This window comes from Phragmites australis, chromosome 6 (assembly GCF_958298935.1).
Source record: "Phragmites australis chromosome 6, lpPhrAust1.1, whole genome shotgun sequence".
NCBI classification, from domain to species: domain Eukaryota; kingdom Viridiplantae; phylum Streptophyta; class Magnoliopsida; order Poales; family Poaceae; genus Phragmites; species Phragmites australis.
Genome location: NC_084926.1, coordinates 28,103,183 through 28,128,462, shown reverse-complemented (window position 1 = coordinate 28,128,462; position 25,280 = coordinate 28,103,183). Strand labels below are relative to the sequence as shown.

Genomic DNA, 25,280 nt, shown 5'->3' with positions numbered 1-25,280 from the left:
AGTCAAATTCCCTTAGATGCTAAGAATCATGGAGCTAAGGGCTAGTACCAACCAGAGCACCTATGCGATGATCCTGAACATAGCAAGAGTCAAAATCTAGGATAACACGGCAACCATGGTCAGTAAGCTGACTAGCTAACATGAGCTACATGGTGAGTTAGGGAACATGAGCAACAAAAGGAACGCTAAAAAAAGTGCTAAGGGTGCCCCAAGCAGCAACGGAAAGAGAAATATCATCAGTGGTAACGACATGAATAAGAGAAACAAGAAGATGAAGCGAAGACAAATAGGAAGAATTAGAAGTCATATGAAAAGATGCTACCAAGTCAAAAATCTAAAAAGAAGTACCTGACTAGGTAAAAGGTGGTCTCTCAGTGATAGAAGAGAGAGTAGCAGAACTAGTAGAACCTGTTGGTGCAGAGCTAGAGGTAGCAACCAGGCGATGAAGCAGCATAAAAATCTCCTGCTGAGTGTCAGTCGAAAAGTAGTCAATGAGGTAGCCAAGGTAGAAGCACCAAAGGAACATCGAAGGTACTTCTTCTTCCAGTAGCAGTTCTAGTCAACATGGTCCTCCTTGCTATAGTAGGCACAAAGAGGGTAACCACCACCACTTGAAGAGGTCACAGAAGGCGAAGAAGTCGCACGAGGAGCAGATGACGGTATAGTCGAAGACATAGGCACAGTAGGTGGATAAGCAACCAACACTAAAGGAAGCAGTAACAATCCAGAACCACGCAAACAAATCTCCTCCAAGCACAACTCCATAAGAGCCTCCACAAGCGTGACATGAAGATGTTGTGCAAGTAGCTGACCCCAACACTGCTCAAACTTCAGACGAAGATGAGTTAGGAACTTGTAGAGGCATCGAAAATCACATTCAACACATAAATCCAAGCAGCACTGCAAGAGTGGCAAACAACAATACAAAGAGAGACCAACTGATGCCACACAGCTGACATTTGAGCATAGAACACATCAACTGTGGCATCACCTTACTGAAGAGACTACTCCTAGTGAACAATAGACAAATGGAGAGAATCCCCAGATAGCTCTTATGTTTGATGAAGATGAGTCCACATCTGAAAGGCAGTAGAGAAACCAACAAACTCAGAAGAAAATATGTGCTCCTCACTAGCAATCAGAATGGATGTTGCATGAGCATCATCATCCATCCACTAAGCACAGTCAAATAACTGATCACGGTATAGCTCCAAAGCTTCTTGATAGGTGGAGATAGCCTTCTCATAGGCAGCGGTGGTGATGTCAATAGCTGATTTGTCTCCTTTTTCGATAGATGGTTGCACGGGCTCCATCGGAAGCTTAGGGGAAAGCGGACAAGGAACATTGCCATAGAGACAAAGGTCGTGCATGTGAATGCGCATATGTTGCATAAAGTCCCTATAGTTGGCACCATCAAAGATCACCGAGCACCAAGAAATGAAAACGGTGCTCGATGACATATTGTAGAAGTGACAAACGACGGCGAGAGCGCAAAGGAGAAGCGGCAGTCGAACGAGAGCACAAAAGAAGCGGCAAGTTACCAACAAGTGATGACGAGAGTGGAAAATAGAAGTGGCGATCGTCAACGAGAGCGCAAAAGAAGCGATGTGTGGCTTTTTTTTTTCCTTTTTTGCTTTTTCTTTTTTTCTTTTCTTCACCCGGAGTTGGCTCTATTAAGAGCAGAAGTCACACACAAGCAAACGGGCGACAAGAGCCAAGTGGCAGGTAGGCGTCAGAGCCAGGTGGTGCTTAGGCGAAGGCCGACAAGGCCAAGTGACGACTGGACGGAGGCGGGCAGGGCCGAGCGGCGCTAGGCCAGGACGCTTAGAGGCGCTAAGACTAGCTGGGCCGACGCAGATCTAAAGGGCAGGGGCTGACCGACGGATCCAGGTGACCTAGGAGGCGGAGACAATAGCCGATGGTGGGTGGGCAGCCAGGAGGTCCCTACGTGGCAAGCCCTTAGGCGACATCCGATGTGGCAAAGACGACTGGCAGACAACACAATGGATGGGCAGGAGGTGCGTCAACAAGCAAACAAAGGAGATCGGATCAAGGACAGACCTAATCGCAAAACCCTGCAAGGAAAAAGTAGCCGATGCGAAAGAGGAAAAAATCTAGGGTTCAAGGACGAGTTGCTACGTCAGGAAAAAAAATTAGCTCTAATACCATATTAGCAATAGCAACTTATATTCCATGAAGACTATACCAATACATATACACATATATAGGTAACAATATGCAAATAACTCCGTATAATTTTGAAATATTACACAGAGCAATATATATCTAACACAATTCAACATTGTTGATGCCCTAATGCCAATGCTATTACATACATAGAACGGTAACAAGAGCCAACTGCTCAATATATGCGTTTCTTATCAATTTTGAGCTGATACATAGGACTACCTAATCTGTGTAGCAAAGCTTCTTCAGCAAATTTGCGACCTCTAGAAGTACGCATGACTACTGGATGACATATCTCAATGAGTCATTGAACCTGCTGCCACAAAATTATTGTGCTTCAACCTTGGTTGAGAAATTGCCTGGCTACTGGATGCTTTATTCGAAGGTTCAATAGAGCTGTGCGCATGAACAATACAACTACTTATTGGCTTCTGAACCTTGCCAAACAAAACAGTTTTACGAGAGTACATCTCAACGAACCTGTAGACACAAAATAAAAAATGTCTTCAGTAGTTAAAATTAAAGGTACACATGGGTTGAGAATAATTACAACAAATTATGAATGCATCGTTCTAAGAAACTTATCCAAGTTCAGTACCACAAATCTAAAAGTAAGGCATAAAGGAACCTAATCAGTCTAACATTGATGTAATCTATGTTAAGTGAACTGTAACAAATGGGATAACAAAACATCTTGTAGAAGTGACATGGCCTGAATCTAAAATGGGTGATATGGCTGGAATAAGGAGCCAATAACCAGTAAATTCGTTGAATCCAAGGGAGTATTTAAGGTGGGTTCAAAAAAGGCGGAAGAGAAAAGTTCATTGGAGAAGAGAAAAACAAAAAGAACACTTCAATGCTCTCAATATTTACCATGTCTATTTGACTAAAGAGTAAATAATTAGACATGGTGAAATAGGGGTACCTACAGGCTATTCTGGAGTAACTAAGCTTTTCTGCCCAGTAGATTGATCTAGTAATGTACTGTTTCTGAATAATTCAGCGTTCTTTCAATGGCCTATGGCTTCAGGACCAATTCAAGGGCTTTAGGAAGATTACTGTACTTCCCATAATTATTTCTGCTGCGCACTGCAGGCTTTTTAGATTTACAAAAAGGATTTGCTTTTGTTGTTCTCTATACTCTCACAAACGGTAATAATGAGAACATACTATGCAGGATTTGGTCATTATTATAGCTTGTAATCAGAAGGAGAAGCAATGTGTCACCTTAGTCCCTCAAGAATCTTAGCAAGCCGGTGGCAGGAGTTCAGAAGAAAAACCTAAATAATGTTATTGGGTTCAACCATACTCCATGTTCGGTAATTACTCCATTATGGGTCGGATATAGGGCAATTTTCATACCCACGGGTCTATTAACAAGTGAAATCGGCACTCATCAAGTACAACAGGTTCGGGTACATTCTTTTAGTACCCGAACCTGTTTACCCATGGGTCTGGGATCCCCGCGCCAACCCACCAGGTAGCAGCCCACTGCGGCACCAGCCCACCTCATTTTATCATTCATCCGACCCAATCCCAAACCCTAACCCCGTCTACACTCTGCAGACTCCCGTGACCCCGTGAGGCTGTGACTCGGTGACTCCCGAGTCCCATCATCTTGTGACCCAATCGCCTCTCGCGTCGCCCCAGCTACCCACCGCTCAACGCCCATGCCGCCAGCCGCCAACACCCAGCCGGCCACCGCCCACAAAGCCATGCCCCCAACTAGCCAGCCGCCAGCCCCCTCGCCTGGCTTCCTGGCCACCGCACGACCACACTGCTCCCCTCCTGGCCAACCGCCTCCCAACCTTCGACGCTCTGAACGACTACTCTATGACGGCGCTCTCCGGCACCACCGACGACGACAGCCAATGATGTTCCTTAGATTCCTTCTTCCTTGTTGCGCCTAGCCCTCTACTGACTCGTGTTCGATGGACCCATACACCGAAGGGACGCCACTGGCACTGACCGAGCTTCGCCGGATCCGAAGGACAAGGAAGTCGGTAAAGAAGACCCACCGGCTGCTCCTTCATCCCTTCAGCTAGTACCTCCTCCAGTTGAAGACAGCACCGTCACAGTCGCCCTTGATCCAGAGCCGGTTGCTTCTCTGATTCTTTCACCGCCGTTGCCACCCATCCAAGCTCCAACTGCCGCTGTCCGTGAGCCTAAGCGACGCCTCATCAAGTGTACCATAGGCAAGAACCGCTGGCCTCCCAAATCTCCCAATTCGGGCGTTCCCGTTGGCCGCAACAACCTGCTCCTGCAGCCTCTGGGGTAATGACATAAACTTTGAACTATATAATATTGGTAACAGTTGATGGTACAAAAAGTGATGTTTTGGTATATGGATGGGTTTCACTTCTGCAGTGTTTATGAAACAATGTGTACTGAAGTAAAAAATTATTTCTGGTTGTTTTTAGCACTCTTGCATCCTTCATTGATAAAGTAGGTAGCAGGTTAAATTTCTTGTGTGTTGTATCATCAAATTTCCCTACTGTGCTAGATGTTTGGCATTCACTGCGTTTATGATTCTATGTTGTATGTTATTATTTTGGTGAAGCTATCTAGATACCCTTGTAGCTTGTATTCACCTATATACCTCCTTTGTTTTTCAGTCTAGGTTTTAAGCCTTTTAGAATTGCATCATTTGCATCCATAGCACCTGTTCTGAACTGAAAATGTTCAATGTAACTCTTCCAAGGCAGCAACCTCATTTACTGCTGCAGTTGGTTCATACCTGGGTGAATAGCAAACAGATAATGGTAAAATGGTTATGTCATATTTGGCAAACTAGTGAAGAAAGCAATTTCCTTTGATTCTATGCCAGGAAGGTTAAGGATAATTGGATAAGAGATCATTTTTCAAATTCTGATTTCATGATTTGGTGTCACTATAGTCACCTAGTGTTATGGGAGACAGATTAGTCTAGGTTCAGATAGAATCCAACTATGTTAGGCTTAGCTGTTGGGTTATTTTAGATTTAGTTTGTTAGCTAGCTAGATTAGGATTGGGTTTGTTAGCAGGTTTGTTAGTTGGATAGGATTAGGTGGCCGGCTATATATAGCTGGCATTAGGCATCATGTATCCTCAAACAATAAAGAAGTCCCTCCTTTATCTATCTCTCTACCTCTTGGCTGTTTCTCCCTTCTCTCTGTTCTGCCTCCGTCCTTTCTGCTGTTCTATTCTTCTCCCGTCGAAACCCCCTGCTGATCTTGCTGCTCCCCTGCGCCTCCCTCTCTGCTTCCCCTCTCTCCTGTGCTACCTTAGCCAGGCTCTACCACCCAACAACTTTTTTTTAGTTTGGATCAGGTCTATCTAAGGTCTATCATGTGTTGTGACATTAGTTTCCTATCTAAATAAAGGCAACAAATATGCATAATTGTTAAACCGTAAAGGTTGCAGCATTTGAGTTCACTTACAATGGAGTGTTGTTACCCGACAGGTCTAGACCATTTGTCATCCCTACCCGCAGCCCATTCATGTAATTATTTGACCATATACTAGGAAAGGGGCAGAATTCTGCTTGAGAGCAAATGCTGGTTGGATCTCATACACCTAATATTCAGAGCAGATAATTCGTCACTCATATCTAAGAATGTCTGCAGATAATTCTTTACTAGATTGAATGAGTTATTTTGGTGCAGGTTGAAAAAAAATATATCAATCTCCATTGTCTCAAGCATCATATCCAGACTCATGTCCAGAACCAATTCTTATAGATGATGATGATGTAGAGGAGATTAAGGTAGAAGAAGAGGAAGAAGGTGTTGATCCGGGGTCAAAGAGAAAACTCGCTTCAATTGTTTGGAAAGAGTTTAAGAGAGTGAAATACATGGACACAACTAAGGCTAAATGCATGTATTGTTTTAAGAAGCTCTCTGTGAAAAAAAAGAATGGAACTAAGCACCTTCATGATCATTTGAAGACCTGCTCACTTAAAAAGATCAAGTTGATGGGAAACAAGACATTGACTCAATCTTCTTTGAGGTTTGGTTCCGTAGATTCGGGGAAAATATCAGTGTAGAATTACACATTTGATCAAGACATAGCTAGAAAAAAACTTTGTGCAATGATAATACTCCATGAGTACCCTTTAAGCATGATTGATCATACTAAATTAAGGAAATTTGTAAGTGCCAACCACTATTCAAGATTGGGACTAGGAACACAATAAGGTATATGAGTATATGACTTGTAATATTGTTTTATTATGCTTTGTCCAAGTGTTAAATGCATTTCTTAAGGGTTTCTTTTTATTTTGTTTCAGAAATGACATTATGGTGTAATATGAGTTGGAGAGGAAGAAAGTCATTCAACACATGGCTATAATGAATTCTAGGGTGGCTATCACTAGAGGAAGAAAGTCATTCAATACATGGCTATAATGAATTCTAGGGTGGCTATCACTACTAATATGTGGACCTCTGACAATCAAAAGAGAGGTTATCTTGGACTCTTAGAAATATCATGAGGTAATTATTGTGACTTGTCAATATGATTGTGCTTTATTGTAGATTTTTGTTATTAATCTGATTTCATTTATAGGTTTATTTATGTTCCTACTCCTCACATTGCTGAAGTCACCGGTCTTGATGAGAAGATATCCACCGTGACGCTTGACAACTGCATTACAAATGATGCAGTAATTCCTATACTTTTGAGGAAGATTGGCAAAAGTAACTTATCTATGATGGGGAAGTGTTACACCTGCGTTGTTGTGCTCATATCCTTAATTTGATTGTTAAGAATGGCTTAGAATAGTTAAAAGATGCAATTGAGAATATTCGTGAAAGTGTAGCTTATTGGACAGCCACACCAAAACGGACAGAGAAGTTTGAGGAGATAGCTAAGTATGTCAAAGTTAGTGTTGACAAAAAGATAGGCCTTGATTGCAAGACTAGATGGAATTCAACTTTCAAAATGCTTAGTATTGCATTGCCTTACAAGGTTGTTTTCAAGAGAGCAAGTCGTGTAGATAGGCAATATACTAGTTTGCCAAGTGACGAAGAATGGCAATTTGCATCAGATGTTGTAGAAAAGCTTAGACTATTTAATGACATAACTGAATTATTTTCTGGAACTGAGTATGTCACTGTCAATATCACTTCACCAAAATTTGTGAGATTAGAACAAAAATCAGTCAATGGTCGACTTGTGGCAATCCATTAATAGAAGCCATGTTAGCAAGTATGATAGAAAAATTTGATATGTATTGGTCTGACATTTAAGGATTAATGGGAATCATAACTGCTCTTGATCCTCGATTCAAAACTTTAATGTTGCTTATGTATTTTGAGTGGTTACTTGGTACGACTGGTAAAATTTGTGAGGATAAGGTTGCTGAAGTAAAAGACTTGTTAAGTGATTTGATGCTTGAGTACCATGTGGAAGAGAATGAAGGTAACACCGAATCACCAGCACCTTCACTTGGCAATATGGATTTCTTATCTTCCTTTAGTGCACGCATTGCAAGTAAAAGGCTAGCAGACATGAGGTTTAAATTTGAGCTAGACCGCTACTTGGAGGATGAATTGGTTCCATTAGCAACAAAGAACTTCAAGGTTTTAGATTGGTGGAAAGTGGCTGGAACATGTTATCCCACTTTAAGGAGGATACCAAGGGATATTTTTGCAATTCATGTTACCACAGTAGCTTCAGAATCTGCTTTCAGCACTAGTGGGAGAGTTGTTAGTGAGCATCGTAGCATGCTCACTTCTCAGTTGTTAGAGGCTCTAATGTGCTCACAAAATTGGATTCAAAACAAGACAAAGATATATCTTTTGTGCAATTTTTAGTTTATTATGGCTGCAAACTAATTCTTCATTTTTATTTTGTAGTCGATGAGAAAGAAAAGCAACTTGCTAGCTTCTGGTCTTGTCTCCAAGATATTCAAGAGGGCCTTCATGTGAGTCATGTGGCATTCATTTCATTTTTGGGGCCACATTATTTCGTTTTTTTTTTGTGGTTGTTCATATTTACTAACATAGTAACTTACACTTTGAGATTGCCTAGGGACCACGATGCCGACCAGGTGCGCCTTGCCTCGTCTTGCATAGCTATTACAAGCCTAGTCATCGCATTGTCAGATACTAGTACTATATATTTTTGGGGAACAAGTGACATTACTTTAGATAAAAGTTTGATATGGTAAGCTGCATACATTCCATGCCCCTATGACTCATCTTTAACTGTTCTTTGATGACACTTGTCACTGGTGAATGCAAACAATTTCATGATACACCAAGATGCATGCTTCTGTATAATATATTACACATGACCTTCTGTTGGAGATAGTCACTTGTCACTGGTGAGAGAAGGAGCACATGTATTTTGTGCAAGTGCAATGTCTTGAGACTTGACAGAGGAAGGAGAGGTGGGACAGGGAGCACGCATAGTTTGTGCAAGTGCAATGTCTTTTGTGCAAATTTATGCATCTCCTTGACTCCAGAATTTGTAATAGCTAGTATCCTTTAAACTTGATGGACTGATGGTCCATGTAATGTGGTATTAGTCTATTTGGTATGTACCTGTGCTAGTCTATTTGTATGCTGCCTGATAAACTACTTGTATGCTGAATTGTTGATGCCTAATGCCTTGTGCTACTGAGTGCACATATGTTGTTAACTTGTGATGTCTGATACACTTGCCCTGCTGAGACAGCTGAGTGCATATCTGAGATCACAATAACAGCATGTGCACTTGAATTGATGAATGATAATGCCTGATGGACTTCCTGACTATTTGGTTCTAGGACAATCACATTTGTTGTTTAGCTATTACTGTGTATGTGGCCTGCATCCTGTATTCCTGCTGTAGCTCTGTTATTGTGCAGCTTCCTGTTGAAGCGGGTGTGGGTAACCCGTCGGGTACCCATTACACGCTCAGGTACAGGTATGGATAAAAATTATAACCGTGTGCGGGTATGGGTATTGTAGCGGTTGCATTTGTTTGAGATGAGTACGTGTATGGAGTGCTGTTACCCGGCGTGTCTGGACCCATTGCCATCCCAATGGCCAAAATATTAGCCAGACTGAGTTCTTAGCTCAGCATCTTCTGATGGGATAGCAAGAATAGACGAAGACAAGTGCACTGGGTGCCTACGTGTCATGGGATGCTATGATGAGGTTTAAATTTTGAGAAAGTTAGATTCCTATCTAGATATGTTTGACATTTCACTGTTGGCAAGGAAAGAATGATGATTGTTGACTAGTCCTAGTTCCCTGCGAGCAAGAGCGCTAAAAGTAATATACTATCCATGCACAAACATGGCAGAAACTGAACTGAAATCAAGAATCGTCTTTTACATAAAATAGCATCATGGGTGCAGAGCACATCATCTGGAAGGCACACTTGATAGGATACGCTATAGTGTTTCTACACACCTATGGACTGATTGCTTTGAATTCCAGGCAGTTGAGCATGAAGCGTGTAGTATTTCGGATTATCACCAGACTGTCCATTGCAGTTTGCCATAAGTTGATTGATTAACAAACTTATACATGGTGGGTCAATGTAATTAACAGATTACTCATGGAGGTAGACATGCATGATATAATAAAGATAACACTAGCATTTTTTAGTGAGATTGACATATATAATGCAAATCAGTTCAGCAGAATGTGGATGAATGGTATTAAGATGACTAGCAGATGGAATGAAGCCAAGAATTTCAATATGACGTGAACTGATGTGGCACTTTGAGGTAGTAAGATCAATAGTTTTTCTCATGCCTGCTAAAGCTAGCAGTTAGAATTCAACGGATGATTCAAGAAAGGGATGACACATATGAAAAGGGATGTTGAAGAGAAGCAATGACTGATGTAATTCGAGCAATACCGGATGAACAGCAGATTTGACTAACAGTGATTTTAGAGAAATTTGACGCAACTGAGCAACCGCGGCATAACTGTCCACTGACGTGATGAAAACCTCACATGAAATTTGGTTTGACTAAAACATAATGCTGTAGAGATCCGACAATGAGCTAACAGTACTATTTTAATGTAAGCAATAACCACATGGAATTGCACTAAAAAAGGAATAATCACATGGAATTTTGATGTATATCACAAGAAACGGAAAAGAACAAAGGATTCTGGGAACAAATTAAAGGAGTTTAACAAAAACAAATTACCTGGTTGCAGCCTCCTCAGACTCCAGTTTGAGATATGCAAAACCCTTACAGATAGGATCACGAGTTTTCTTATTTGCGGAAACTGCTGGATTTATAGACAAGAGGCCAGGAAACCCTTTAAAAGCTTGCTTCAGATCCTTGTGTATGTTTTTCTTTTTTGGGAGGTTCCAAAGACGAACTTGAACACCATCATCACTGAGATCTGTGACAAAGTATAGAAAATGGATAAAAAGAACAACGTTTATGCTCAATAATAGCTCCTTCAAGGCCTACTGCAGTAGCTCAATGAAGTCCTATCAATTTCAAAGGAGCTGCAAAAAGTAATGCCGATGCAGTTCAGCTTTTTACAAATGAAGACTATGCATGGATAACAATAATAATAAAGAACATTTATCTCAATATGTACTTCTGCGAATAGAAGAAGATAGATTGCATCAATCAATATTCACTTTGACGCTTAAAAAAAATTTCATGTGGCAGTTTCTTAATATGTTTTCATCATAAGATTTGGAAGTGGGATTCGGGGTAAAAAGAAAAACTTACAAAGACCGTGTTGACATGAAGGAACATGTGGCATCAGTTTTGGTTGGTGTTGGAAGGAACAACAAAAATTCTAACAATTATTAGCTCATTGTTCATAGAATCTGAACATTTCTCAACCATTTTTTAAGCTGTTTCACGCGTTATAGGGCCATTGCATTTTCTACCTCATATTAAGCTTAATTAATTCGATTGTATCTTTGTCCCTTGAAAATGATTATTAATATACACTATTTCATTTCTTTACGTTTCATCAGTATTACCAGCTTTAAATGAGAAGTACTGCTATTGTTTACAACTTATTTATACTTGTCGGTACCATCTGTGTTGTCTATCAAGTACGTGACATATTAGGGCAATACTTACCCGGTCAAGCAGGATAGCAATATGGATTCAAGTATGCCTTTTAGCTGAAACAAGAATATGCATGTTCTTCTTAATATTAAAACTAGTGTGCAAGTCATTGGCTGTTCCTGCTGCAGATTGAACACATCTGTAACAGCCCTAGGAGAAATTTCTTTGAAGGATTGGCCGCTAACATCATTGATTTTAATAGTATTCTTTAGTGCATTGTTCTAATATTTTTTTGCTTAAGAAACAGATTCCCCAACCTAGCATGTACGCATGATTTTTTGTTTCTTTTTTAACTGTAACTCACAATACATTGTCTGGGGATTTTATTAGTTCAAGGGCATCATATTTTGGGCGATTTATTCAACATTCAAACAATTGGATAGCAAGGACATATATTGAGCTTGAGGATGCAGCAGTCTTTATTTGTATGACAAAAGTACGAAATATATTGAATCCTAGTGTTATGTGCAAGAATTCGAGAGGGAGTAGGGCGGAGATTAGCGGTGGAGATGGTGATGAGATGGGTTAAGGGAGCGGCGCTGGCAGCCCGTGGTGGGCAGCCGGAGTGGGAGATGAAGGCGCCAGTGCTGCAGAGGGGGCGGCAGCGCAGAGGGAGGCACGCGCGGGTGCGCGCGTGAGAGAGAGAGAGAGAGAGAAAATGAGGAAACTCTCATTTTCCTTGCTTGATGAATTATGATGCCCTTAAGTATATTTATAGCAGAGGAAACTCCTCTTTTTCCTTGTTTGATGAATTATGATGCCCTGGCCTTATATTTAATTATTTATAGCCAGGGGACTCCTAATATGGAATTCTAGAACCTTCACCTATTACAGATAAACTATTATCTTTAAGAGATATGACTTCCTAACTTAAGAAACTCCCTAACTTAATGACCAAGGAACCTAATTGTGGATAACGCCGGCAACTCCAGCTTGGAGGGGAAAGTGGTGGCGGTGGCCATCCCTAGGGCTTGGGCAGCCTCACGCCTCAAGTGAAGGCTGTGGCAGCAGCCTTTGCCCTGGCTACTGCCGCGGCTACCAGGTTGGGCCGGCCCATGGGCTGGTCCTCCTGGCCCATCTACATAAGGGCCCTAACATAGAGATTAATTGAGATATACATCACACAGTGCATTACTGCTTCGCTTTCTAGTAGTGGATCACCAAATGAGTTGCATCTTCTTAAGATGTAATTATCTTAGCAAAATATTGCAGATTTGTGAAATCAAGGGGAAGACATCACAATGGAGCTCAACTGCATTCCAGATGAGTAGCAGTCGCAATCTATTATGGAAATGAGTAAATCAACATGTCAGGCTGTGTAGACTTCTGGAGGTTGTCAAAGAAGCTAAGCGCATCCCAGCGACAGAGGATCTCAAGGGGAAAGACATCATGATAGCTAGGACTAGAGAGGTGAAAGCTACTGTTGGGGAAGACAAAATGGGAAGCGATATTTGTACCATTAAAAAACAAAATTGAAGGAACGTCCACCAAAGTGCTCCTTTCTGACGTTATTTATCCAATTTCACCACATTGCAGGATGTTGTTGGGCTAAGGGCCTGTTTGTTTCAGCTAGAGATTCTGAAAAGCAGCTTATAAAAGCTGGATTGTTAAAAGCTGGATTGTGAAAAGCTTTTAGATTGTAGATTCTAAAAAAATTAAATGGACAGTTTAGTAAAATGGACTTTCACAATCTATCAAAAGCTGAGGAAAACCAGCTTCTCAGATTCTCACAATCCAACCAGCAGATTTTAAAAAGCTATAACCAAAAGCTGCCTGTTTGTTTCAGCTTCGGATTATAAAAGCTGAAAGCCAGAATCCGAAGCTGAAACAAACAGGGCCTAAATCCTAAATGTTTATTTTCTTAATGGATTTACTCACAGCGGACCTTCTTCTAAAATATCGTTTATATCTTGTATCTTTCGATCTCTTTGAATCCTATAACTTTACAGTATAAAAACCCCTGAAACTCTCTACAGATGCAGCATCTGAGACTCCCAGCCTATTACCCGGATGATAACTCTCATTAACATAATAAGTCATAACAAAGAAAGAGAAAGCAATACTCGGCGATAAGAGGGCAGATAGCCAACCTGCGCCCGTTTCTTTGGCCGCATTGTCCCCGGCGGGCTCGCCGCCGCGCCGCGCCCCGCCAAGGCCCGTCTCCTGGAGAAGCTGCTCTTCGATGTCCGTGGAGTAGGTCTTCCCCGCACCAAAACCCACCGGCTTGGGCCGCGTCGCCAGAAACTCCTCGTCTACCTCCACCTCTTCTTCATCCTCGTCGTACTCCCAATCCTCCTCCTCCGCCTCCTCATCGTCGTCGTCGTCGAAGCTGCGGGCCGCCACGTAATCCCGGTGGCGGCGGCCGTATTTCCGCAGGCGCGGGAAGGCGGAGAGGACGTGGGACGCGCGGAGCCGGGAAGGCAGGGGCCGCGAGAACGCGACCGACGCCGGCGCAGCCGCTGTTGTGGCGCACCAGGCCGTTGGCGGTAGCAACAAGAGTGGCATTTCGTTTTTTTTTCCTTTCTATCCAGGTTGGTTGCGGGGATATCTTCTTATCACCATCACAGAAGAGCGAATTCCAGCCGTCCGATGCTTATCACATTCCAACCGACCACGCTTTCACAGCGGCGCCGTCTTCTCCCCCTCCAGCTCTCGCCGCCGGCCACCCCTAGCCGTCCACGACTCATCGCGTCCGGTCGTCCTCTCTCACCTTCGCCGCTGGGACCGGGTAGGATTATGCTCCGCTTCCATCACTGCCCCCATCTCCCCCTACCCGCCGTTTGCCGCCAGCCTCTCGCCGCCCCATCGCCGGCCACCCCTAAGCGCCCCATTCCGTTCTTGGTCTCTGGGGTTCGCGTTCGAGGTCCTCTGCGGCTGGATGCGTTTAGCCGCGCAGCGCTTGGAGAACAGCAGCAACGGAGGCACGTGAGTTATGATGACGACGAGGAGGACCTGGGCGAGGCGCTCGACCGGACGCGGCAGCTCGTGGAGTGCGCCATGTTCGCGGCCGTCGCTGGCCTCGCGTACTTCCTCAGCAACTCCCTCGCCATCGAGGTCGGTCTGCTTCCTTGCTTCTTTCTGTACGTTGTGCAATGTGCCAGTTTGTTCTTGATTATTTTATTTTCTTTATAGATTTATTGGGATGCTGGTACATGGCACTTTCGGTAGATGTGCTTGCTAATTTGTGATGTTAATAGCATTACCTCACCGGCGATTCTATTTGATCAAATTGAACTGAATATTCGAGATTTCCGACGAGGATTGAGGGGTTTGCTTGATTTATGGTCAGAGTGTTCCTTGCTTAGCTTTGTTAAGTAGTTTTCACGTAACATATTGTGCTCTCGTGCTGGTACATGGGTGCAACGTGCCCTTTAGTGAGTATTGTTCAGGATCCGTTAAGAAACCAGTCCATGATTATTGTTTCTTTTCTTGTGAGGTCACTAATCAATTGTATGTTAAGCGTGGGCATATTCTCTTACAATAGAAGCTGGGTTAGAGTTAGAATACCTGTTCTCTGAATGACCTGATCACTTTAGGAAATTGGGAAGTGGATTCAAAAACAGTCTGTCTCTAAACATAGAAATTGGGAAATGGATAGTACTAACAAAATGTTTTGTTTGAGTCAGCTGGTTTGAATTCAACCTACACAAGCAAGTTCATGCCATTATTACGTGAATAGCTGCTGAAAAGTTTTTGGAAGTATTTTGTTGGCACAATATGCATATAATAGCAGAGGGATGGTGCTGGGAGGCCAAATTTTGAACTAGAACAGATTAATCCTTGTAAAAAAGGACTTACTCTTCCTTAGAATCTTCCTTAGTTTTTCATAAATATTATGACATCAGCTTAGCCGCAATTTTATGGTTACTGTCCAGAGTAGGTCTAATCCTAATAATTTCCTGCCTGTTCATGCAATATTTGACTGTAGTTCACTGAAAATCTTTAACCACTGTAATTCTTTTTATTCAATATATCTTTCATATTCTTTGAGTAAATTTGATCCGTACCATTGCAGTAATCCAAGAACTGACAAATCACATCACAGATGCCAAAATTTCTAGAAAATGCCCCTATTGTCAGTTTTTTTTTCCATTAGTTTTGTGTGAAATGGCTCCGTGCCCTTGCCACTCCAACAACCCTTCTTTACCTCTTTCTTTCACTCATCTGGTCACCCCTGTGAAAACCACGCCTGTGTGTGTTATGCTGCTGCTAACACCCTTCAACCAAGCCTTGGCCTAAGCATGACTCCCTCTGGAGCACTGTGTTGAACATGTTGAGCATGATTTCAGGGAAATTAAGCTGTTTCTGGATGTTTCATTGCATAGCAGTGTTTGTGGGAGGAGCAAATATCGCATCAACCAAACACCAGTACCCAAGTGATGGAATCAATTCCATGTTCCTTTTTGGAGTGTTTGTTTGGCATGCCAAGTGGGCATTAGCAATGCATCTGTCTTGCTCTCAATCTTAACTCACATCATGGGGCCTTGAGGATGGCGCTGTAGATGGAGATGGTGGGGGTGGCATCTGAACTCGCCCATCCTAGAAATCACCTCATGGTGTGGCTGCCGATACAAGCATGCGTTTTGATGGGGGCGGTAAAAATGGGGAGGCTAATGACGCAGTTGTTGAAAACGGCAGTACTGAAGTTGGAGGTGAGGAGGGCGACAACATGGGCTGAACAAGTGGGGAGTAGATGCATGGCATTTGTGAGGATATGAAACATGGTGGTATGGTGATCGGAGGCATTGTGGGACGAGACATCACAGGAGGTGGTGTGTGGAGTGCGGAGGCACAAGGAGAGAGAGGCACGTGGGAGGCAAATGTAGTGAGTTGACGACTCGGTGATGCACAAGACATTCCCAGTGATAGAAGTGTTGGTGTGGAGTGGTGGGAGGCAGGAGAGGCATGGGTAGCTTTTACAATTTTTTGGATATTCTTTCCTCTTTCCCTCCATACACTTAATGGCAGCAAGTGACGAAACACTAATAATAAGGGCATTTTAGAGTGTGATGGCATTTGCAAGCCATGGCTCTTCAGGTTGTTGTTTAACAACACCGAGTCGATTGTGATTGTAAAAGTAATAATTACTTTTTTTCCTCGTGCAGAATTACTTTAGTTGCTTTTTTCCATTGCCGATAGTTATTTCCTCCTTAAGATGGGGACTAGAAGCCGGCAGGAAAACTGTGGTAAGTCCAATCAAATAGTTGACTTGATATATTCTTTTGCCAAATTTTAAAACTGTTTCTCGAATTTTCTCACTAGGTGGCTACTGTTTTTTTATTATTCACATTGTCTGGCCCTGTAAAAGCATCAACTTATCTGGTACGTAACATTCTGCCTTATGAGTTAGTCATTGCAATGGTAACTGTGTGGCTAACACATCTAAAATTAACAACTGATATATTTAGCTCAAAATTAACTCTGTTTGTCATGCTGTTGACTTGGGTGCTTTATTGGCGAAACCAACATTGAAATGAATAGTTGAATAGTAGCATTGTATTCAAGAAGCAACAAGTAGGAAATACTTAGCATGAAAAGAAAACAATGTTTGAAGTGAAACAACTCCAAGATTCGCAAGTTTCAAGCAGCAACCTAGGGTTTATCTATCATCAATGGTGGTATCTCTTATATTACTTCAGTTATGGTTTTGTAGGTGAACTTATCAATTTTCCCCTTAACTTTTATATGTATATATCCTTCCGTTTTTATTACTTATGTAAGATTCAAAGGCTAAATGGATATGTGTTCCCGATGAATTGCACTTTTATTGGCTTTCCACTTTTATGCAGCTTATGCATGGAGTAGTTGGTCTCGCCATGGGTACTATTTGGAGGTGAGAAGTACAAAGGTTAAATATTGAAGTTTCCGCTTTCACTATTGGCTTTTTGTGAGAAATATCTATTTTATGGATTTGCGTCAAAGATGCATGTGTGCAAGTGATAACATTCTTTCCTCCTCTGTCACCAGGTTGGAGACCAATTGGATTGTTTCCATCATACTCTGCTCCATTGTAAATTCTATTTCTACTTTTTAGATATCTTGTTGAAAACATACAGACTGTGTCACCTTTAACCTCATAGGCTCTGGGTCTGAACTTGGCAACCTCACCATAAACTTGTTAATTGTTAACATATTCTACATGCAGTTATGCCTTTGATCTTTCCTAAATTTTAGACAGAATTTAAATATTTAATAGTTTGCACATGAAGATTGAATCAGTATGTCTAGCTTTGTTATAAACTTTAATTGAAAATCTTATTATGCTTGATGGCATTGCATATGCAATTTCTTTTTTTGCACAGTGAAGGGGGTATCTTGGTGCTACTTCTTGTCACAAAACTACCAAGCATATTAAACTAGCAACAAATTTTTCTTATTTGAGTGGGGAGTGGCCACTGGCCAGTTTTCTTTCTTCTTAACTTCGTTTCTAATCTCAGCATATGACCAATTGAAACTTCGAAATTACAAGAACAGATGTGGGAACAGATAATAGATGCTGGTACAAGCTCGTGTGTCTATAAAGGAGAAAGGGGATAATGATAATCAATGATCATTGGGTAGAATAAACTAACAGAATAACAGCTAGTTTTGCTTACCTCATAGTTCCAATAGATCCAAGTCTGGATTCCTTATGAAATTTAGTTAAGTGGCATCTCAAGTTGTGTTGATGTATGCTATTATTATTTTCACTGCATCGAACAAGTTGAATCTAATCGAACAATTTGTCATGCAGATCCGTGCACTGGGAGCTTGCGGATATGTTCTAGTGTCATCGTTCCTGATAAGAGAGAATATTCTTGCACTGGTATCTGTACTTCTCTATTCAATATTAAGAGTGAGGGGAATAAAAAAGACTGGTTTATTCAGTAATTTCTACTCAATTTCAGATAACGGTTAATATTCATGCTTCCTTGACATATATCCTGGCGGCAGCTGGTGTGAACACAATTCCTTCCATGGATGCAATATATGTACTCTTTGGGACACTGGTAATGTCCAACCTGACAATCTGGGCTTATTAAAAAAACTGTTCCAATTTTAACTTTTCTTCTCTATTGCAGCTTCTACTTAACTGTGGATTCTTTCTCTTCCTGCTGCATATAATGTATACAATATTTCTGACTAAGCTTGGAATAAAGCCATCACTAAGACCCCCAAGATGGCTTGACAAAGCAATTTGAGCGTAGAGGGCCACCGTAGTGACCGTACTAATTTGTGGATGGAAGCTTGCACTCTGCCTGAACCTGTAAAATGAGCATTCTTGCTCAACTTTGTGGGTACATGATTCTTGTTACCCCTACATACATTAGATCTGTAACCGTAGAATACATGTATGGTATTTCTTTGTTTTGGATCAGGCCAGAGTTGACAACAAGATTTTGTCTGACATTGATTCATCATTGATTGCATTGGCTAATTGCTACACCTAATTCAGTTGTCAAGAGCTGTGGTGCAGATGCATCTAAGCATAGCATGGGTGCAACTTTTGGTCCTTTTAAGATCTGCGTCCTAGTAGAAAACAAAGGTGATGTAGAAAATTTTAGAGAACCAAGAATAACCGGTTCTTGGCTTAATGTGTCAAAATTCTAGTTCACTTTATTAATGTGGAGTCAGCCAAACAAAACGTATAGTAAGGAACTTCACAAATTGAACTATGTTTACCAACCACAGAACTAACATATTGATATAGCATTCAACTGATAGTTCACTTGAATCCAAACAAACGAACCATCATATACACATAATAAGAATATTATGTTATTACCACTGCAACCTGGCTTCTTTCTCCAACAATTTCTTCAGTATTAAGAAGGCTTTGTTTCTGGTTCTGTTTGATCCCCTCTTCAGGTTCCTGGCTTGCCTTCATATACAGTTGCCTCCTCTTGGTCCATGATCCTGGCCCAATGAGCACCGAGCCCACGCAGTAGCCCATTTGTCTTTCCCTTCACAAACTTGGGGCATGACATTTATAATAGCAGCTGTTCAATAATAGCATTTGGAGCCCCCAATGTATAGCAGCTTCAGATAGTGGTTGCATAACTTCATTTGTTAAGCCTCCAGCGCAAGCAAACCATATTGATATGGCAAATGCAGTGCCATGTTGCTTACTGTCAAAACGCAACTTGTCTTGCTTAGATACAGAGATACACCATAGTAGATTTCATAAGTTTTTTACTAGGTTCTATTTGTTTAGGCTTCAGAAAACAGTATATTTTTGTTGGCTTCTGACTCTGGTTTCTGAGAAATAAAAATAGTTTTTACTACTACAGAAACTTAAAAAGCCAGAAGCAAATCTGGATGAGCTTTTATCAGAAGCAAGCTTTTAGAGAAGTCATAGCTCATAGAAGCCCAAACAAATAAGATCTAAGACTATTTATTTGTAATTTCTTATAAATGTGTATGGATCTCAAAATATTTATTTCTTTTTGCTGATTTTGTGTACTGACATTCTTGCAAATTATAGTGTATAACGGAAATGGAAATATTGGCACAAAATCAATTGCATATGTCTTCCGCATACGGTTTTATGATAAATTTTATATTTACAAATTTAGTGCTATTGAGTACTATTTTAACACTACCTTTTGAAATAACTGACGAGGACATCACTTCTTTAGTTCAACCCATATCACCTATTGCTGCCACACCACCAGAACCAACCACTTGGAGAGGAGTGAGATTCCAACTCTGACTCCGACTCCGATGATGGAGTCGCCACCATCGCCATTCGTGCCCCTACATCGACAAACTCACTTTTTGATGACATGAGCGACGACAACACGCCCAACTGTCTAATGGCGAAAGGGCGCAAGGTAAAATCACAACCTAAGCTTCTAGATAGTGATAGTGGTAGTGAAAGCATGTTTAAAAGTTTTAGCAAAAATGCCATGTCTAAATTAAAAGAGCTTATGGAAACAATAAAGAGTCAAGAGGAGATTCTCGAGAAGCAAGAGGACTTGCTCATCCTTGAAAAAGAGAGAAATTTTGAACTTGAGGAGATCCTTGCTAAAGAGAAGGAGAAGGTTGAGAAATTAACCAAATGTCCTGATTTGGCCAATGTCTCTATTACTAGTCTTGAGAGTAAAAATTCTACACTTCAAGAGAAACTATCATGTTTGCTCATAAGACTCTTGAAATGCAAATTGATACTCTTAAGAATCGCACATTCATCTCTAATGATGCAAACTTACTCTCTAGTGCCTCCACTAGTAATGGTTGCTCTCGGTGCTATAATATTGATTTAAATGCTTGTATTACTAATGTTGAATCTTTGCAAGCATTACAAAAGGAAAATGCGAGACTAAATGCTTTGGTTAAGTATGGATGCATCAAAACTTACAAATCCAAAGATGCATTATACAAGACCATTGAGACTAAGGACAACAAGCAAAAGGGAGGTCTTGGGTTTGACATGCATACAAGCAAGATAAATCATGTAGTGATCAATGGCAAGGAGTGCCTCAAATTCATCAAGGGATGCAAGCAAGTTGATCATATCTCTCAAGCGAAGCAACCGAAGACTCATGCTCCACAATCTACTTTCTATGCTTCTTATATGCTCAAGAGGAACCACCGTGGTAAAATAGTTGCTCTATATGTTGGTGCCCACACAAAAGATAGAGTTATGAAAAGGAGTGTGTGGGTACCAAAAGTACATGTCACTAACATGAAAGAACCCAAATAAATTTGGGTACCTAAAGCAAGAGCTTAAAATTATTTTGTAGGCATACTCCTCCAGTGAATCAAGTTGGATGCTTGATAGCGGTGGCACAAATCATATGACTGAAGAAAAGAGTATATTCTCATCATTTGAAGAAGATGGAGGACCACATGAAAATATCATATTTGGTGATGATGGAAAAGGAGAGGTACTTGATTTAGGTAATATAATTGTCTTTTTACCAATGAGGGTGTGACCGTCTCTAGAAGGGATGATGCATCAATAGCTTTCACGATAGGTTGAAGAGTAAACTTTATTTTGTTGATTTTTCAACGGATGAAGTAAGGCCTAAAACTCACTTGATTGCTAAGTCCTCGGGGACCTCTGGGTACTCGGGGGCCAACTGTTCTTGGCCCCGAGCACCCCCTCCTGGTTCTGGCTTTTCTCGGGTCCTCGGGGAACTCTGGGCACTCGGGGACCAACTATCCTTGGCCCCGAGCATCCCCTCCCGGACTTGGCTCTTCTCAGGTCCTCGGGGAACTCTGGGTACTCGGGGACCAACTGTTCTTGGCCCCGAGCACCCCCTCCTGGTTTTGGCTTTTCTCGGGCCCTCGGGGAGATGGTCCCCGAGGGATGGCGCCATGTGGCACTATGCTATCCTAGCCTCGGGACTCGGGAACCTCCGGTTCCCATATCACCGACACCTCTGGATCGATCGTTGGTGGTATTTTTGCCCTAAAAAGGTACTTCAAGAACTCTTTCACCTGATCTCTCAAATCCTCGATCTAGAGTTCGATTCCTTTGGTAGATATACTTCATTTACATCATAGTATCACATACTCAAAGGATATCGCAATGCCTTGCTCCAATCTCTCATACCTTAAATTATTGCTACGGAGTCGGGTTACCCGGAGTATCCGGGTTAGTCAGTGAATTTTCCTGCAAAAGCCTATTTCATCGATTCCTTCGTGAGAAATCTTTCTAGTATCTTAATATGTTCATCCTCTGGTGTGTCTTAGGATTTGTAAAGATGGGACGAGAAAAGGGCAACGCTTATCAAAGACGAACTAAAGTGAAGTTTTATCCGCTTACCCAATCTTCTCCACATCAAGTAGAAGGAAGTGAGAGTAGCAATGGCAATGGCCATGGGGGTGGTCTTGGTCGATCTCGATCAGTTGTTTGGAAAGTACCTCACTCATCATTAGGGATTCATATTAATGAGCCCATTCCCACAACAACTTCAACTCGTGGGAGATCAAAGATACAAGCTATGAGAGGTAGAGGAAGATGTGCAACGGAAGATAGAGGAAAAGGGAAAGCTACTGCTTCTAGCTTTTAGAGTCAACATCATAAAGAAATTGAAGAAGAAGAAGCTCCAATGATGAGTCCTTTGAAGCTTCATCGACCCATTAGACTTCACAAAACAAATGACATTCCAAAGCAAGTGGTTAATTACATGAAGAGGGCAAGTAGAGTCAAGAAAGAGAGAGATGAGGATCCTTTTCAGTATGTGAAGAATGTGTCTGATCATCGTTTCTGGAGTGACTTTCAAGCAGATTTTTATGAAACGATGATCCTTACAAAGAAGAAGCCAATCACTCCTATGCAATGGATTGATTGGGACTACATGATCAACAAAATGATCCAACTTTCAATGAGGTGATTTCAGCTTATGACCACAAAAGAATCAAGTCCATCATGAGTCTGAGATATGACTGGAGTGAAGAAGTAATTGCTCAATTCTACGCTACACTCTGGTATGACCGGGAAGATAACCAATCCATGTTTTGGACTATCGAAGAAGAAAAGTATGAAATCTCGTATCAAGCCTTTGCTCATGTTTTTGGCTTTGACATCCATGACACTCAGAAGACTAAGATCCATATTGAAAATCAACTCTCAACAGAAGACCTGGATTTCATGTATTCGGATCACAGAAGAGTAGTTCATGGCATGGTCACTGGCTTGAGGCCTTTCTATAAATGCATGAACTCATTGTTTAGGGTCACCTTGGCTCCTAAAAGTGGAGATGCCATCGTTGTATAAGGAATTTCAAGAAATCTTCTTGCCAGAATGTCCAATGAGGGAGATCCCTTCAGTGTGATTGATTTTATTTGGAAAGAAATTCACACAGCATCTCACACTCCCAGCAAAAACTGCCCATATGCTCCCTATATCATGTTCATGATTGAGAGAATCTCCTAGAAAAACTTCTTCAAGGAAGTGAAGCAAGAGCCTTACAGAATGAGGTTGGTGAGCAATAGATCAGCCACACCTCCTCGTTCACCTCCTCCTACAGCTCTAAGCGCTCACAGGCAAGCTTCACAACGTATGTCTTCCTCGCATAGCTCCCGATCTTTCATAAAAAGAGCTCTCAAGTCAATTTTCAAAGTGTGCACTCACAACGCCATCAAGATCAAAGAGCACAAGGACAAAACAAATCTGAGATTGAGGAAGATAGAAGAGAGGCAGAAAGCTATATATGCCAACTTGAGGATTGAGCCTCCTTGCTCTCCACTTGCCTTAGAAGAAGAAGTGAGTGAATCAGCAGCGTTTGAAAACCCTTGGGCATGGTATGATGAGGCATAATTAGCTGCAGTCGGGACCTCTCGTGTCCAATATGATGATGATGATGATGAGACAGAAGAAGATGTGAAAGGGGCCGAGGACAGCTCTCCAGACAACAATGACGGCTCCGACGATGATGGCGATGAGGACTTCGCAGCAGACAGTAATTAGTTTCTATTCGATGCTTCTCTTTCTTTTTGGTGCTTGATGCCAAAGGGGGAGAGAATGTAATCTCTAAGGCTGTTCGTCTTCTCGTGTTTATTTCTTTGAGTTTCTATCTTTCCGTTGGACATGTAAGACATATGTATCTATTTGTGATGAACTATGTGTGGTGTGGTAGTTGTTAAATTCGTATTTGTAAGTTAATTAAATTTGTGCTAGTGTGATGCCATGAGATGCTTTGATGGTTATTTCTCTCTTTCTTTTGTTTGTGATATATATTGTCATATGCATCACGTACTATCATGTTCACACACTTGCACCCCATGGATTCTAAGATATAGGGGGAGCTCTCACAAAATTTCTTTAAATATGTGCATTTGATCTCAAACTCTAATTTCAAACCAATGCACACATTTAGGGGGAGCTCACCATAGATCTTAAAATTCAAAATTCTTTAATTCAATTATTTCTTGTAAGCTTTAACCGTATTGTGGTCAATCACAAAAAGGGAGAGATTGAAAGTGCATCTAGACCCCCTAAGTGAGTTTTGGCTTATTGATGGCAAACGATTAAGAGACTAATGGTTTGCTGAGTTTATGAACAGGTTTTAAGCCCCATTGGTTTAGATAAGAATTGTTGGCGTCCCTCAAAAAGAAAAGAGAAGCGGCATAGTTAATCAATAGGTTTAAATTTATTTTATTTTGAATTTGAGTTAAGGATAGCCGTACTATTAAGATGGATGCATGTTGATAGTCTTGAAGATGTCTCAGTGCTCAAAATATCCTTTTAGGACAAAAGGATGAGAGACACAATCTAATGGACACTGGAAAATAGTTTTGTTGTTTGAGCCCGGAGTCTCCGAGTTAGCCCTAATACTCCGAACTCTGTCTAGTTGGCCGAAGTCTCTGAGTGAGACTCCGTGAGAGAGTCTCGGACTCTGTAAGTGACTTATGCATATAATTCATGTTATATGATCTTGTACCTTGAAATTGCATAGCTAACTTTTCTCTTTCGTAGAATGGAGATCCAAGCATGTGGACAAGACTTAATAAGCAAGTAGGATTCATCGATCCTAGGCTTGTGAACCAGAAACTTATAAGGGAGAATCCAGACTTCACTGAGGACTACTTATTAAAGTGTCTGCTTCACCACCAATACAAGAAATTCATACTCTTACCCTACATTTATGAGTACGTGTTTGTGCGCCAGGTTGTCCTCATTTTATAGGAAACTCGATTCTAGTACTAATTTGTTATGGTGACATATTCTGCAGTTTTCATTGGATCCTCCTTGTGATCCACCCAAACTTGAGCAAGATCATTGTCTTGGACTCACAAAAGAGAGCTCAGACGACTTACCAACACCTCATCGACATGCTAAACAGGTTAACTTGATCATTTAATCTTCTCGATGATTGCATCTAAGTTTAATTGGAATTCATATTCACGTACAGGGCGTACACAAGATACTGAAAAAAGAGTATCATCTACTTTCCATTCAGGAAGTAATATGATGTAAAAACCGACTTTCCGGTACACAGGAAATATTCATGTCTTGCATTTCCTACTGAATAAAAAGGTTCAATTTATTCCACTGATGAATCCTTTTCTCTTGAAGTGTATGAGGCAGACAATCGGCAACAATCTCTGCGTGTTTTATGTTGTTACTAACATG

At 41.4% G+C, this 25,280-nt stretch overlaps 2 protein-coding genes across 4 annotated transcripts; one reads left to right on the top strand and one right to left on the bottom strand.

The window, feature by feature from the left end:
* Nucleotides 1-2,168: 2,168 nt before the first annotated feature.
* Nucleotides 2,169-13,720, bottom strand: LOC133922195 (uncharacterized). Of its 2 annotated transcripts, none has more exons than XM_062367409.1 (3): nt 13,306-13,720; nt 10,322-10,523; nt 2,169-2,667 (listed from the first exon to the last, which is right to left on the bottom strand). In XM_062367409.1, exons 1-3 carry the CDS (start codon nt 13,718-13,720, stop codon nt 2,484-2,486), a joined length of 801 nt encoding a protein of 266 aa, XP_062223393.1. In that variant the 3' UTR covers nt 2,169-2,483. The 2 variants fall into 2 exon arrangements, with proteins under 2 accessions (XP_062223393.1, XP_062223394.1); XM_062367410.1 differs by lacking the exon at nt 2,169-2,667 and adding an exon at nt 4,783-4,924.
* Nucleotides 13,721-13,790: 70 nt separating this feature from the next.
* Nucleotides 13,791-18,572, top strand: LOC133922194 (uncharacterized). 2 transcript variants are annotated; one of them, XM_062367407.1, is made up of 8 exons: nt 13,791-14,269; nt 16,321-16,401; nt 16,478-16,537; nt 17,005-17,048; nt 17,183-17,225; nt 17,949-18,020; nt 18,103-18,204; nt 18,277-18,572. In XM_062367407.1, the coding sequence occupies exons 1-8, from the start codon at nt 13,805-13,807 to the stop codon at nt 18,394-18,396; spliced, it is 987 nt and encodes a 328-aa protein (XP_062223391.1). In that variant the 5' UTR covers nt 13,791-13,804; the 3' UTR covers nt 18,397-18,572. The 2 variants fall into 2 exon arrangements, with proteins under 2 accessions (XP_062223391.1, XP_062223392.1); XM_062367408.1 differs by lacking the exons at nt 16,321-16,401; nt 16,478-16,537.
* Nucleotides 18,573-25,280: the final 6,708 nt, after the last annotated feature.